We start from the raw sequence: 17,817 nt of genomic DNA on the forward strand, positions 1-17,817 counted from the left end.
CTAACACATTTCCCATTGTCAAATTAGTCTAATAAGGTTTAAATGAAACTTTACGTAACGTTTACGTGTCATCACGTAACACTCGCTGTCCTTCACTTCGATAGTGCATTTATAGCTTTTTTTAGACTCTCCTCTATCTCTAAACTAAAGCGTATTGCCTAAAGCAAATAATCTCAAACATTATGTTTGAGATCATCCGTAAATTATAACACTATTTTTATACGTTATAAAAGCTATCCATCATCTTTTACGCACCGTAACGCCGTCGCACGTACCCATGCTAAAAATTACGCGATAGAACGGGGTGTCGAACGTTTCATTATTTATTAGGTGTATAACGTATAGTAGAAGGCAGTGGCGTAAATGAGCAACGCTATGCAACATTTCAGTAACAAAAATGAATCATTGTTACCAAAAAATTGATATTTTAAAATTACGTGACGCTTTTTTAAATTTCCCACCCATTTCCATGCATCTGATTACCTGCATACCCATCCACCGTATACATATTATGTAATTTATGGACTTCTTTACATTTATTTAAACTATAATTAAGGTAATATAGTTTAAATAAATTTCAGAAATTTACAACAAATTTAAAGATTTGTAAATTACAAATTTTCTGAGTGATGCTTCTTATAATAAAGTAACAAATCAAATCTGAAGCTTGATGTTCTCTCTCCCCGGATAAAATAAGGGTTGTAAAATTTGTAAACATGTATTTTCAATCATTACTGTGTAATTTTGATGGCTTCTGGAAGAGATGTGAAACATTCACGCCACACTTCATTTCAGTGGGATCTCATAAGGCTATGTGCTGTTGCAATTACATTTTTACAAGTAATTAAAACACAATAATTGTTGTGTGAAGTCAATTGTTGGCAAATCCTATCAAAGATATTATAGAAAATTATTTTGTATATACGCCTACTATATTCAAAATTCAGTTTGATGGTTATTTTCCTGTAGATGGTGATCAATCATCATCTGCTCAAGGAGAACGTAACCAAACAATTGGTAAGTTTATTCGTAGAACTCTTATACTTTTACGTGTAGTCAGTTACAACATACTAAACTAATTAAGATGTTAAAATGGAAGAGCAAGATATATTTTCTGAGGGAGTAGAGAAGATGCAGGCCACTGCACAGGATACTCCAGTTGAAACTAAGATAATACAAGGATCATTTCCTCTTTTTGAAGGCCCGAACAGAGGTAAATTATCATAATATCGATCATTCCTGAATTAAGGCAAGTAGACTATTGAAAATCTTAACTTTGTGATAGGCATAAAAAATTCTTAATTGAAAGAAACGAAGTATGGATATATACGAGATCTTATCTGAATGGAAACTCTATTTAATCTGTTTAATATTTTAGAAAGAATGGAAGAAATAGAAACAGAAGAAGAAACAGATTTAAAAACAAAAAACCAAAAATGAATCACCAGATAGAATTGGCAGAAAAACTTCAAACACTGTACCAAAAAAATTGAAGAACTGACTGAAAACGGGCTATCAGTTTTCTGCGATATTGGATGTCCCAAAAATTGCTCTTCCTGTCTTCTTTCTATTGAAAAAACCGTCATGGTGGATGCTTATCTGTCTTCCTACATTACAAGTTCGTTTTCTCTGTTTACGCTGTTATTAGGTTGTTACTACTTCCTCAAGCGATTTTGTACAACGGGTGTCAATTTTGAAAAGATCTGCTCTTTGGAATGTGTGCTTAAAATCCTGAAATGGCTGAAAAAAATTGATATTCTGGGGAGATGAAAAACAGAGTGAAGAGAACGTGGAGTATAAAAAGATATATCAGGCATCAGGGGATGATCTGATTATGATGATTAAATTAAACAGGTTGCAAAATGTTCGACTTATTTTAATAAAAGCAAGAAATAGCTCAAATCCTATTTAATCTTGAAAAAAATACTGTATTTTCTCATGTTTGTAACCGGAATTTTTTTCTTTAAGAAAAAGTAAATCATTAAATTTTATAACCAATAAATCATAAAATTTTATTTCATTAGATTACAAAAACAAGAGACTAGAATGAGATTTGCTTAATTGACTGAACTTAATAAATAACAATCAACAGTATGTTACATCATTACAAGAAAATTCGGTTTAAAGAAGTAGTAAATTTATCACATGTCGAAGTTTCTCTGTTCTCGACACAATAGGCATTACTTAAGTCTTCCTTTCACAAATCCAAGTTAAATCGTGATTAAGTTTTCGTTTTTGAGGACCACAGAATGACTTACAATACACGACCATTGTATCTTCCATCGAGTCCCATTATTAAAAAGAATCAGTGCCAGTCGGAGGTCAGAAGTTGACGATCAAATAAATATTTAGACCCGATTTGGGTGACGTATGCTTCGGCCTGAAGGATCTTCTGTATGAATGAAGCGTAGGTAACAAATTGTGAGCATAGTCTATCGCTTAGTAGATAGCCCCGCAAATTGAACGACGGCATAAGGCATTCGAAAGTAGCTACGCTTATCTTGGTCACTTTAGACAATTTATACAGGAACACTTTACTCAAATACATTTGCGAACAATCACGCATCTTGACTCCTGATCCTGAAACATTATCAGTACGTTATTGTCAATTTCTCAAAAAATTATAAACATCTGTATTTACTTCTATATTAAAATAACAGGATTTCCAGTAATTCTAGTCTTATTCCTTTAGGGTATGTAACAACTTAGTTTTCGACCATTCCTTCTATATATGTAGAAGGGATGGCCATTTGTGGACCCGTTCTAACTGACAAAATGTCTTCTGTGTTCTTTATTGATGTTAGAACAGTAGTCAGTATATTTAAACACAATTGAATTGCCAAGTTGTGAACTACGATAGTGAAACAAAACTAACATTGCAAAGATATCAGAAGAAGAATAATTTCCACAACCCTAGCTCAAACGCCATTCTGTTTTAAATTATTTGTGCAAGAGTCAACTTTGTGGAATTCCTAGAATTCGCTGGAGATCTATTTTAAAAATGAATTCCTACAACCTTATTTTCTGTCTGTTCGTTGATTATTTAATTATTACTAATTTATAGATTAAATTCTACGAAGATTCACAGGGCATCTATATAAACATAATTCCAAATTAGATATGGAGATTATCTAGCAATAAAACAAATGGTCTTAAAAATACATTAGCAAGTAAACATGTTTCCTGTACAAAAGAATAATAAACATTAAAGTTTCTGTAATAATTGAGAAAAACAATATAATTTTTATTCTTGAAGACCCAGAAAATTAGTGCATTTCAATTTTTGGCTAAAGTTCCGAAGTAGGAAAGATATTCAGTACTAGTTACATAAGCCTTCAATGTATTTTTGTTTTAGTAGACCTAGTATCAGCTAAGTTGCATGACAAACTCCAGTTTTTTTTTTTCTGTTTATTTCTGCAATCCATAAATTTAGGACATCCTTTGAAAAAAAATTAACAAGGGAAGCAATGCTCTGGATATGGTCTACAGACACAACAAATACAAATCTGAATAAAAGAAAACGAAGGTGTCTCGTGTTATCTCTTTATTTTTTCATTCCCTTCCCAACCAATATCCCAGTGTGTAGCAACTTTTTTAATATGTTCTAATGACATGCAAATGGGCATAACTAAGGCTCAGATGTAATTAAAAACAGGATATGTTGATCTGAAGCAAATTGCTTACAGAATCTTATGGGAGAAATCACAATTCACTAGGAAATAAAACTGTTAAATTATGAGAGATTAAAAGCTATAAAGAATGGTTTATGAACCCATTAGAAGACTGAAGAACTAATTTAACACTGATACAATGTATTGCACGTGTAGGTCAATTGGATAAATTTTCCACCTCATCAAAAAATCTTTTCTATTTATGAACAGAATTTAAGGATTTCAAAAAGTCTATCTAATAGAGTGATACGTTTCACCACTTTCTTTACAAATTCCGTTAGAAAGCAAAATATATTTGTGTTATTTGTAACATTAAACACAGAGACTTCAATTTAGACAACTTTGAAATTTTTCGAAAATAATTCTGTACTCACCTGGATCCATCAACAAAACCAGTTGGGTTTGTACTATTGGGTTTTTCTCATGTATTCCCATTCGATAGGCAGTGTCTTTTATATTTTGAATCATATTCTTTAATTCTGAGGCGATTTCGTCATCGTAGGGCGACGATTCTGGAATATCTTGCATCGCGCGAATAAACAGCACCGCTTTGATTATATTGGCTTTAATCAAGCTTCGAGAATCATGCATAGTAAAGTGTTTCCAGAGGTACTTCCTTGTTTTCAACAGACATTGAGCGAAGCCTTCATTTATGAAGCGATATGGAATACCTTCGTTTCCGAGTGGGCGCTAAAATAAGAAAACACGTGTTAAATTAGTAAAAATTTACAACAAAGACTTCATTAGACAGAATAAATTTGAAAAGTCTGCAATTACGGAAAAGTTTAAATTGTTACATCGCAATAAACTCAACCGGTAAGTTGAGTCGATTCGAAGTGTATATTTGATAAACCTGAATGACGAATGATCTTGAAATTCTTGAAGAATCATCAGAAAAATTAGTTTCGGATTTGAATCCCTGGAGATAAAAAAATTGTTGAAGTGAGGGGCTTCCATAAAAAGGGACACGTGCCTCCATTTTCGTCTCGATTTCCCTTTTCCTAATCCCAAAATAGAAAATTTACGAAAACAAACTAATGAACAATATTTGGTTATTGACCCATGCAACTTCATATGTTGACCAAAACCCATTTGTTATTTTCGAGTGAAACAAGTGCCACCTTGTGAGGGCATTGATCTGACTTTGAAGTTCTTTGCATAACGTACAGTACGATGCCTCTTTATTAGCTTGTTCCCCCCTTTTCATAGTCTTCAATCCACTGCTTTAAGTACAATTTTCTAATAGAATAATATACAAATCGAAAAAGTTACTTACTGGAGGTTGAAAACTGATCTTTCCTCGATTTTCCTCCACTAAAAATTAAAGTATTTCATTAGATTCGAAAAAAACAAAAAAAAAACAGAAACGATTGTCATCCTACTTACATAAAACCTCGATATGTCTTTCCACTGTCTTACTGTTGTCATCTCTGATGGTCAGTTGCTTGTCAAGAGTTTGTACCAAACTCATAACTTCTTCGACTGTTACCACTTGCTCTTCTACTTCGCATATTTTCTTTAATAAGATCGAATATTCTTCAGCTAATATCGTTGCTTCGGGATGAGCGATACACTCTCCACTTGCTGTCTCGTCTAGAGATAAAACACAAGATTTAAATATATTTTGATCAAAGGGAGAATAATGAGGACTGGGCACTTACCTAACTTGAAGAGGCAAACCAACTTTAAGAGATACAAATGGTAAAATGTAAATTTTAAATCGAACATCTGTGTGGCTGTTTTCAGGATAGTAATGAGCAAGCATCTGTGCTTGTAGGATTTTATGTCATTTGGATTGATGTATCCCCCGTCCACTTTGAAGGCTGGCCCTTTACCTACCTGATCGGCTATTGCTGTTAGATACCTTCCTTTGTTGCCATTTGCTTTTAAAAGAACGATCTGAAACGAAAACAAATCTTCGTTTAAAATCATAATGAATCTCCGGCCTAAATTACCAATTGTGAAATACTACACTAAACTTGGAGCCAATTAAGTCTTTCGCTAAAATCAAACTTTGACTTACAGCACTAACTACAAAGTGTCTATCGTTCTTCAGAGATCTAGCTAAGTGTTGCTTTCAATCATCCTTTTTCAACAGTTCAACGGGACTTTAAAATCCTTTAAGTTGTAGAAAGTATTGTAAGTGTAATAAGCAGAAGGGCTTTGAAATCTTTCTTTCTTCCCCTTCTGATTATCCCAGATTACCATTCATCAATATACTCAGTGTTATAAGTGGTATGAATCCTAATCGTTTTTAGAGAATAGATCATGAACTTTCATCGTTCGTTTCATCTTAGTGTAATTGTACTTCAATTTAACCACCCAGCGTATGTAAAAACAAACGATGACTCAAACCCAAATATACGTAAGTGAGGGAAAAATGTTAATTTTTTTAATGACGACCTCAAAAACAATTCATAATTAAACATACTGTCACCAATGGAAGAATCATTGCATCTACACATTCTGCTGTTGTGTTTAACAATTGGAAAAAATGTAAATAAATCACTCATCTTTGCATTGTTGAAATGCAAATAAATTAAGTGCATAGTCAGTAAAAACGTCTATATATTAAGGAAAATTTAGTTTTATTTGAAAAGTTTTTTTTCAGTTTTTGCACTTCTGTTAACAATTAAGTCTTTTTTCAGGCTCATAATAGAGACATTTGCAGAACGAACAGTCCATATAAAACACTTGAGACAGTGAACCCCAAGAGACTTAATGGGCAGAGAACTTAAGAGACTTAATCGGCAAAGAAGATGCTAACATAACCTTAAATACGTCAGTCTTAAGAGGATGTTAAATCTGAAAATCACTTACCACTTGCTCGACGTTCAGTTGAAAGATGTCTTTCTGCTCCCAGATCCATTGAACATATCGATCCCAACACCGATCCAAGTATTTGGCAAAGTGAGCATCGGCACCTTCTTCTTCCAAAGACTGTTTTTCACATAAAAATATTTAGTTTCTTGTATATTGACATGTATCATCTCGTATCTTGTGGATTCCACACATCGAATGGAATATCCAATTGAATTATCCATCATATTGAATTAAAATTTTATTTTGTGACGAAAACTGTTTATGAATCTACTATTATAAATCGATACTAATACAACAGAAGACTTACCTTGTCTTCCGATCCTCCATCCACATACTTTTTCATTAATTCCGAACTGTACTCGATTTTTTCATATGCTAGGTATGGAAGAAATAAATTTTAAAAAGAAATAAGACAATCTCTAAGTAATAAAAACACTCACTTGAAATATCGTCCACGTTCAAGTATTGGAAAACAATAGACAGAAGACAGGAAGAACAATTTTTGGGACATCCAACACGGCAGAAGACAGTTGTCCCCTTTTTAACCAGTTCTTCCATTTTTGAGTCACACTCGTAACATAAGTATATGCTGCCGTATACTTGACCTATTTCTTCACAAACATAACATTTTCCGACTATTGATATGTGAAGTTTTGCTGCCAATTCGGTGTTCTGGTCGTTCATTTCCATTTCTTCTTCTTCTTCTTCTTCCTCTGTTGTTTCACCATCTTCTTCATCCATTGTTTCTAAAATATTAAATAGATTAAAGAGACTATCTTCTATTATCAGGACTTATTATACTGGTTTTACAGATAATATTACGAAGATTAACAGAAAACAATTTTTATTTTATTTCGTATACCTGTCGAAAATTTACATATTAATAAGGAAAAAAGGACATTGAGGCAATTTAATTAATTACATTAAAGAGAGTTTGCATTCAGGTAAGATCTCGTATATGCACCATTCTTTGTTTCTTTCAATTAAGAATTTTTTATGCTTATTACTAAGTTAAGATTTTCTCATTATTCTAAGAATTTTAAAGATTGTCAGAATTACTTCCCTTAATTCAATGTTCCACATAAATTTGGGAAATTCGTGTGGGTTGTCAAATCAAAAATCAAAATTTTTAAACAAATTTATATACCATCGCCACCATTGATGGTCATTAGGTTACGCAGGGTCTTACTAAACACGATTCGACGTGCGTAGCTTCGTATAGATGAAACAGGTGATAATTTACAATATATATGTCTCTAATACCAACAGTTAGCTTTTGTGCTTATTACTGTGCTAAGCTACACACTGTGGCTACTTTCTCGTGCATCACCCCATATAATAATAATAAAAATTTATACGTAACAACTGCGTCTACTTGCCTTAATTCGGGAATGCTCGATATTGAAATAATTTACCTGTATTTGGGTCTTCAAGAACTGGAAATAATCCTTCTATCATCCTGGTTTCAAGAGAATTATCCTGTGCTCTCTCATAAATAGTTTCCTCTTCTTCCATTTCAATTTCTAAATTAGTATAATATGTAGTAATTAATAACACGTAAAATCATAAAATTTCTATGAATAAACTTATGAATTGATTGGTTACCTTCTTCTTCTTCAGTGATAAACAATTGATCACTATCTTGATCACCTACAAAAGAAAAAAAAAGCCAAAAGTTTAATAGAGAGAGTGACATCAAATAAGCGTATTTTGAAAAGTTTGATCAGATTTATGGTTATAAAATCATAACTATGTAACGGCTTAGTGTACAAAGTATTGCAGATGTATATGGTTGCGATGCGTGGGAATGGGCAAAATATCTAAAAAAGTCTCACTATGCTAGTGGCTTAATCCTTGGGTAACAATAAAATATTGAATAGCGAGTTTCATTTACGCACTCGACGTTATACACCTAATAAATAACAGAATGTTCTATGGCTTACGGAGTGTAATGGATGAAGGATGGCTGTTAAAAAGTGTAAAAAATAACTTTACATAGTTTATGGATGATCCCAAACATTATTACAGATGAAAAGCTTTATTTTGGAGGTAGAGGAGTGTTTTTAAAATAAGTATAAATGCAAGATGTACTGCAACCTTATGAAATGTGAACGTTACTCAAGGTTTCACTTGAGCCATTACTTTCCAAATTTGACAATGGGAAATGTTGCTTGTGCAGTGTTATAAACTTTGCCTACTTTGATGATGTAAAGATCTGTTGCCAAGTAGTTTGGAAAATTTTATATTAAAGGGAAAAGGTGTAAAAGCGAGTGTCATGCGAGGACTTTTTCTTTTTTGTACTTGCATCTAGACGTTACCCATGTGATTCAATACGTTTTGCCTTAATTAATATTAAACTATATATGAACCTTCATAAGTAAAAGTTATTTTTAATTTCCAACAAGATCGGGTTTGTCCCTTTCAGGAAGAAATGTCAGTGGTCCCTTCTACACACTAATCGGTCCCCTCCACCCAATAGCCAACTCGAAGTGTTTGTAGCGCCCTAACCGGTAACAGGCAGAACCATTCATTTCTTCGGAGAATTCATACAGTAAGGATGATCCTTCTACGATGATATTCTTGACCTGGGGTTGGGGGTGAAAGAGAAATTTAAAAATTTAAAAAAAAAATACTATCAAGGCGACTGTGTTCTCTATAAACTGTGGTACCCAGCAACACGACACACCAACTTCTACACACTCTACAGTCTCTCAGTACATAGCGCTTGTCATTATTCGGTACATGCAGTGAATGTAGTCGCATTGTCACGTGCAGTACAAAAACTAGTTGAGACGTGTTTGCATACCTTGAATACAGTACTTTTGCACATAAAAACAAAAGCCAGAAATTGCTTAAATGCATCTGATGACTTATGTGTGACTCTCAAAAAAGAGCTTCGTTTTAATAGAATTATTTTCAGATTCGACGGGGTGCTGATCAATAAAAAGGTTAAGAACTGCTGTTCTAGACAAATCCTTTGTGTTTAGTTTTACGATTAACGAATAAATAACTTCTCAAATATATAAACGTAGGTACATATTTTCTGTTAATAGGCTATAAATAAAAGATACTGCTAATACAAACGATATCGGGCAATTGTGCTGTTCGCGAGCGGTTTTTCCATTGTTGCTTCATATAGTCAATAATAATAATAATAATAAGTCGTTTCTAATTACAATAAAAATCTATAGTATATTATGATCTATTACGTGGTCTCTAAAGTTCAGCGAATTCTTCGCAAAAAGAATAAGTTATCAGGAACACGTTAGGAGATGAGTAGTCACGTGACCGAATAGCACGGACAACAAATGTCACGTGACACGCTTCGTACGCGTCCGCCGTCCGATGTGACGCTCCGCGACTAAAACAAACTTTAGCAATGGTGTCTTCGAACCGGTACACTCGATAAGTATTCCGACAATTTTTTGTTCATAGCATGTTTTATATCGATCATTTCCAACAAATTATACGTGTTTTGGAAATATTCGAGTGAAATTTGTCTAGATTTGATTAATTTTATGGAAGAAAACCTCTCAAATAGCCGTACCCACTAAACAGCACAATTGCCCGATATCGAATACAAAGTTTTATAATTCACGTGGTCGTCGTCTAACACGTGTAGACTAATGAAATCCGCCATCTTCATCTTAAAAATACCCTTTTTACATTTATAAAAACTTTTATTATTCATAATTAGAACATATTTAAGATTTCAATATTCGGTAAAATTATATATAACATAATTACAATTGATATTTTGTATTATTAAAGAAAATTTTGGTAAGAAATTATTCACACATTTAATGACAATAAAATCTGTTTCCAAGTAAAAAAATTATAATTTTACAATCATTTTTGCCTATATTATACAACATAAATCCCTCATTTAGGTCTAAAAACTTCCGAAAAGTTTATCAAACGTAATGTAACTGGAAGATACTTTAACACGTAACATGCCACAATTCCCTCGTTCTACTCACTTTCTATTTATTTATTTATTTATTCTATTTTAATAATTTATTCTTTAACTTAATTAAATAACAATAATTTATATTCAAAACTCACCTTCTACGCCTTCTACACTTTCTACATCAATATATTTCGGCAGTTGACGATCGAGCTGCATCTTCGTTCCGAGTCAGATTTAAAAGTGACCGCTCTCAACAATGGGGACGTACTATACTATACTACACGTGATTCAAAGTGAACCGTCGCGCCATCTACCGACGTCACCTGGAAATATTTTTGTCACCAAATTTTTCAAACTACTTGCGTGTTAAATAAAGTAAAAATTATATATAAAACTTTTAATTATATCGATGTAACGTCGTTTATAGTTAACAGTCAATTATATTTATGACAAATCATCTATGGATAAACATTACAAAGATAAATATTTTATCTATTATATTTTTGTATTGCTGCTATTATTTATCATATTGCAAATGTCATGCTCGGTCGATACTGGTTCCAAGTGTCATGCCACACCAAATTCAAGTCATAGCTAACCTAAACATGTGTTATGTTATATTATTATTCTTCTGAAAAATAGGCAATGGTCTCCTTCGAATGACCTTTGTTTTTTAACTATAAGATAAAGAAAAGGTAGCTAAAAAGTCACAAGAAAAAAACTATTTTCCACGTCTCTAAAACCTAAATGGGACTGTATTTTCCAGAAAGGCCCCCTAGTGTTTGTTTGCTACGGACAAGATTATGTCGGTCTGTCGGTAAACATGCCTCCTACTGTGTAACTATCCTTTGGCATATAGATTTTGCCTTAATGCCTTGTCATATGGTAAATCCTTTTAAGCTGGCAGACAAAAGTTAATGGTGTATAAATGATTTAATTATGAAAAAATAATAATAATTATTATTATTTTTTGGTTCCAGACTAATTAATATTATAAGTATAGATATAAAACAGTTTGTATTATTAATAATTGTTGAAAATCTTTTATTATAATCGAGGAAAATGGTTGTCATAATCAGTCCTTTATAAAATTGGTTTAAAATTCCTCGGCTAATGTGATGAATTGTGACAATTAGACACTTGGGGATAAATAATAAGAATTCTTAGAAAATTCGTACTAGTGTTAATTGATCTTTTTACATGCTGTAAATACATGGCAATAATTATTTGAAGGTACATTCCTGTTGCAATCTCTGCTCTGTAGTTAAATTTTATGATGTGTCGAGTTAAAAACAATTGTTTATAAATATAGCAATGTTGTATGAAGTGTACATTTTGTGATAAGTATAAAGTGTACACATTCATACTGTAATTGCTTGTAATAAATAGAATTTTTTATCCTCTCTTTAATGTTATCGGCTGAATATTGGTATCGAACGTTACAAATCCCAGGGTGTTTCAAGTACCCCGTTTTACCCGTCACCGGTCACTAGATTTACGTTCGTCACGTTAATTAAGAATTCGGGGAATAAATTTACATGTTCATATCAGTTGGCACGTCTGTACAAGAGGATACAATTGGGAAGTGTGTTTCGGGTTCTTTTACGATTAAATCATTTAAATTAGACAATCCGGAAGATCTGCTATTGTAATATTATTGCAATTTAAATACTCAGTAAAAAATGTACGCTACTTGTAATTTGTTTGATTTCGTACAATATGAATTATTCTTTATAGAAAATAAATAAACACTAGTTTTGCACTGTTTAAAATGTATTATATTGTCGAAAATTTCTGAAAATTTGCAGGGTGGTTTGTTTATTAGGGGAATTTTTGCTATTAAATTTTGGCGGTTGAAGGTCGAAGGGTTGGGGAGATAGATAGAAGTCATATCACGAGTAGGGTCACAGACTTAATGAGGATTTTACTCGTTATCATCATTTACAATTTTTTAAAATAAAATCCGTTTCTCAAAATTATGCGTTTTGCCACTTTAAAGTAAATAAAAATATAAAAGTTCTTTTAATAATATGTCGTAACAGATGCTCCATACGCAGTTATGCTGCCGGGAAAGTTAAGCAACTCGTTGCTGGATTTTTTTATAGTTACTTTTTAGAATGGAGTAATTATTTTCATTTAATAATATAACAACAAAATACAATGTATAAAGAGAATATATTTATTATATTACAGTAGAGCCTCGATTATCCGACTGTCGATTAACCGACACCTTGGTTAACTGACTGTCCTAGTTGGCAAATTTCAAATGTCCGCTAGTGATGTGGCGCTACAATATTTGGCTATGTCTTGGCTACTTTGATATTATTTCTACGTCTTTTAGCTGGCAACACTGGATCGACCATGAAAGGGAGCCGGTATGTAAACGAGGCTTAATTTTCTAATTTTTAAAGATATAATAGCGACGATTATTATTTTAAAAAAATTTTTGTTAGGCTTAACATCGATGAAAATTCAACGCGAAGTAGGTTAATGGCGATATACTAATATACTAATTACATGGGATATAATAATATACTACACTAATAATGGATTTTTTCATACTTTTCGGTTATCCGACTTTTCAATTATCCGACCAACCCCAGTCCCCAATTAGGGCGGATAATCGAGGTTCTACTGTATNTTTTCGCTAGTGCTGTGGCGCTGCAATCTTCGACTATTTCTTGGGTTACTCAAATATTTTACGTTTTTAATATTAAATTAACATCTGAAGTATAATTTTTTATTGTTTTTATATTTTTCAATATATTTATTTTGTTTGTACAAAATAAAAAAAATAATTTTTAACGATACAATAGTCTTTGTTAGGCTTAACATCAACGAAAATTCAACGCGAAGCGACACACAACAAAGAAAAATTTCAACAAGGGATAAATTAATATATTTTTTCGTACATGATTCGTTATCCGTAAAATAAGTTATCTGAACCACCCTAGTCCCCAATCGATTCGGATAAACGACGCTCTACTGTAACTTTTAAGCACGAATGGTTAATAATTAGTTTAACGATTATTTAGAAACTTCTTGTTTTGTTTGAACGTTTAGTTCAAATTATAACATTAGAGAAATGTTAACTTTTCTGTCACCTTATTTTAATATTCATTTTATTTGTATAATTTGTAGGTGTTATTAGTATTGAACCCGGTCAAACTTCGGTTTTTCGGATGTTGTTCGAGAGCCACAACACACATACAATTCAAATGTGAATACAAAATTGGATCCATTAGTTAAAAATAGACGATTCAATGTTAAAAACCGGTGAAAAATCTGCCGTTTACAATATAGATATAGACAATATGCCACTTTCAAAATCGAAATTAATTGCCAATAATCCTGAAAATAATAATTGTCACGCAGAAAAATCGTGTATCCGTGAAAGAAAAAAAAATGCACCAGTCATTATAGAGGATAATTATATGCCAACAAAAAAAATTTGTGATGTCAGTTTTGGCATAGACTCGGATGAATTATTACAAATTATTAATGGTAAATGTACCAAAGAACAAGCTAAACAAAATCTTTATATCTCTTCTATGAAATCACAAAAGAGTGAACGTGAGAAATCATTAGAATTGTCATCTTCTTCAGTAACAGGTATTTTTGAAGAAATTGAGAAAGATAATGGGCAGAAATCTGATAGATACTCCAGCTCATCGTCAATTGTATCTTTATTGAATGATACTCTTGAAAAGGATGGAAATATTGCATGTACAGTACTCCTGAGAGTAAGCTAGTGTTATTGAAATCTGGACAGCTTCTACATTGGAAAGACGTTGACACAGATAAAGAAAGTTTCAATTTTCATCACATTGTTCAATTTTTGAAAAAATGTGAGTAAAATTTACCATTGTATCTAGTAAATGGATTATAGCTTTGTTGGTGTATACAGGGTGGCCATAATTAGTTTACTTATTCTGTAACCAGTAAGCAGATTGGCATCAAATTTTGTAAACAGACTATGCAAAAATTAATTTAAAAACATTCGCCTTAGAGAATAAATACATAAAAAAAAAAAACAAATACAGCACGAAAACGCTTTTATTCGTGGCGCAATGGACCTTCTGCTGTTTACTGAACTAAGGAAAGTTAATCAATGTGTGCCTCATTGTTCAGATGTAAAATTTGAAGGTGATGAACAGACAATTAATAGTTGACTCTATTCGTAATTGTCTTAAAATAACAGATTGAAATGTTACTTTAAACTTGATCTTCAGTTTTCATTTTTCAGTGTTTCGTTTTGTATACTTTCTTGTAATGTTTCATCTAGCAGAACTTTCTAATTTAACTTTTTTTGCTTTGTAGCACGCATAGTTTATGTACAAATTTTGGTGTCAAACCAGTTATTATTTACAGGTACAGAGTGCTCTGAATAAGAAAACTTTAATTATAGCAACTCTATATTTACTAATCATATTTATTACATTATTCAATGCGAATTTTTGGCATGAAAGTAAGCGTAATTGATAATGTAACAAAAGCATGTATATCACACTGGAAACAAGTAGAAAAAATTTGAAGTTGAGTATTTTTTGTGGGTGATATGTCTCAAATGTCGTCTTCACAAACCAGCCCTCCCATTGCCTGGCCGAAATATACGATAAAAGTAAAAGAAAGTCCATCAATCTGTTTTAAATGTATGAGAATTTCTTATATGCTTTATTTATTATATGAGAATTTATTGGAAAATTAATTAAAGATTTTTTTTCGGAATTTTTCAATAACGCTTTATCTTATACGCAAAAGGAGCAATTTCTTTAGGCCTCCACTAACAGATGGCCAAAAACCAATTTTTTTTACTGTAGAAAGAGTATCGAAATTTAAATTTGGGACATATCTGGGGACCCTAGATACCAGCGTGGTGCAAGCGCAGAGTGTACTGGACCAACACACTAGGATACTAGGGAATTTCTCTCAAAAATTTCCCCAAAGTAAAATGTTTGAAGTCAACACTGTATACGGGACCCCTTAATTCAAATTTAGCTGGGCCCCATAAAGCTATAAGGCGCTACTGAAATTTATTTTAGTATAACATAAAATTATAATAAATTGCTGTATTTTTTCTTCCCAATTTCTTTTACAGATTATGTTAAATGTTTCTTTTACAGCTTGGGAAATTCAAGAGAATTGATGAAAAATACAGTAAAGATTTCATGAAAATTTATTAATTTTATGACCAATATGAATATATCTTGCACGTTTTACAAAATAAAATAAAAATTTCACTTAATAACTGAATAAATTTCGTCTGTGTAACAGATTATTTCCACTAATTTAAGAATTCTTAGCATTTTAAGTGCTTTTGATGGTAGTTAGCCTTCATGCAAATGGCCTAAATTGAGGATTGTCTTTAATTTTCAAAAAAAAGTTATAATTAAACGGTACAAAATAATCTCAAAATTCATGTGTACATTGTGAAAAATTTCTTATGTAAAAAGATAACGTTGCCGATTCGAACTTCTTTTAAATTATATCGCCGCGATTTTGAGGTAAGCGATGTCGCGTGCGACAACTGCGTAAACTCAATTCCTGTATTCGATGTTTCGATTGAAGAATCAAAGTTTGACATTAGTTTTACTTCTCTCGCTGTTAAGTATACATAACAAGAGAAAGTACTGGAATCGCGACAAATTTAACCTTTTGGATTTTTGCGAATTCCCATGATTTTAGAGCACCCGAGTCCAAAAAAAAACAAAAAACACAAGAAAAATACTTGGGTGTGAGTATGTGTTAGCATCTACAGTGGAACCTCGCTTAACAAACCCCTCTCAATAACGAGTAATTCGCGCAACGAGCAAAACAAGTTATAAAAACGATTTGCTTAACGAGCGACGTTTCGCGTAACGAGTGAAGAATAAAGGATTTAATTATAGGTTTTACAGAGCTCAAAATTTGGCATATCGTTTGGCTGTTTATGAAACATATTTTTTCGATTTTTTTAATTATTTTCTGCGAATTGAATTCGTATTTCAGGCTGGTTCATTCCGCGCTAAAAAAATGATAATGATGATTCACTCTCCTTAACTATGTATATTGTATAATTTTTTTTGAATAAACGTTATACATAAAATATTTGAGTATTTTTTTCGGCTTGGAGCGCATTGTCGTGTTTTACATTAATTTACATCGAAAAAATTGTTTTGTTTAACGAGTGTTTCGCATTAAGTGAATTACTGTAAATAATGTAAATAGACAAATAAAAACAAAATAAATATTGTTCATGTANATATATAATTATATATACAGTACCTAATTTATATATAATTAATATATAATTATATAATCAGTACCTAATTTTTATATAATTTATATAATACTGTCCAGACGATAGTAATCTCTCCGTAGCGTGGCGCTACGGACGGCGGGAAAGTAGTTCGGCTGCCCGATGACGTTTAACGTAATTATAGGGGGTTTTTTGCTGTTTTTCACGGATACCTTCACAATTTTTTTGCAGTTTTATAGGAATCGTAATTATTGGACCCGTAATTATAGGGGGGTCGACTGTACTTTCCCTCCTTTGTTATGAGTTCGGTTAGGCCCACAATGGAGGGATTGTATGAAGAATGGGTTTACCTCTGGAAAAATTCTTGGGTTTTCGACTTGTCCGGATTGTTTCCGGCTCCCCAGATTGGTATAACAGCACTTGTATCATCCGGTTTTCTGGTCTTTTTTTCGGGTTTTATTCGCATGATTAACGACCAATATTACACACGGGAAACAATACCCGCTAGTGGGTGCGAATCTTCGACAAACAACCAGGGTTTAGTAGTTCGTTCTTCGGCTATTAGCGAGAACTTCTTAAAAACTATGAAATACACTGAGAATAATTATAAATTAAAATTAAAATGTTCAGATAAAAAGCAACATTTCTGTTTCCTAATTCTACGCGTAATTTAAATAATCATTATGGAACAAACGTTAGGTTTTATTCATAATACAGCATGCAAAACATCGGTCATCTGCTGAGGAGAATGACTCCTGAGAGGCCATTTATGGGAAACTCACTCCTATTTAGGTGTTACTAAGGAAAACACGGAAAACTCGACTTGGCCAGTCCATTGTCCAGGCGCATTCCCACAATTAGTTACCAGTATTCAGTGAATTTATGCACGTCACCACTGGAGATCTTGTAAAACAAAGAAAAAACTCGTTATATTTTGCTCTATTGTTACTATTTTCAAGTATCAAACCATAAAAATTAACTGAGTTTTATACAATTTATTTTCCTTATGAGCTTAAAATTTTACAGAAGATTGTCGGTTTTGATTCGCGATTAATTCTGAAATTTACGAATTTATTTTAAAAAATGTTTTCTCAACGTCTTTCATTTAGTTAAAAAAATTACATCTATTATATCTATATTATATCTATATCTATATATATATATATATATATATA

The 17,817-nt window shown here is 32.2% G+C and overlaps 1 protein-coding gene across 1 annotated transcript; it reads right to left on the reverse strand.

The window, feature by feature from the left end:
• Nucleotides 1-2,305: 2,305 nt before the first annotated feature.
• Nucleotides 2,306-10,738, reverse strand: LOC111642023. The gene is made up of 11 exons (XM_023388280.1): nt 10,560-10,738; nt 8,100-8,144; nt 7,910-8,017; nt 6,935-7,240; nt 6,802-6,869; nt 6,492-6,611; nt 5,333-5,570; nt 5,058-5,264; nt 4,948-4,985; nt 4,046-4,361; nt 2,306-2,580 (listed from the first exon to the last, which is right to left on the reverse strand). Exons 1-11 carry the CDS (start codon nt 10,618-10,620, stop codon nt 2,306-2,308), a joined length of 1,782 nt encoding a protein of 593 aa, XP_023244048.1. The 5' UTR covers nt 10,621-10,738.
• Nucleotides 10,739-17,817: the final 7,079 nt, after the last annotated feature.

The sequence above is a fragment of the Centruroides sculpturatus genome, unplaced genomic scaffold (assembly GCF_000671375.1).
Source record: "Centruroides sculpturatus isolate CEXI.00-Female unplaced genomic scaffold, Cexi_2.0 scaffold1353, whole genome shotgun sequence".
Taxonomy (NCBI): Eukaryota; Metazoa; Arthropoda; class Arachnida; order Scorpiones; family Buthidae; genus Centruroides; species Centruroides sculpturatus.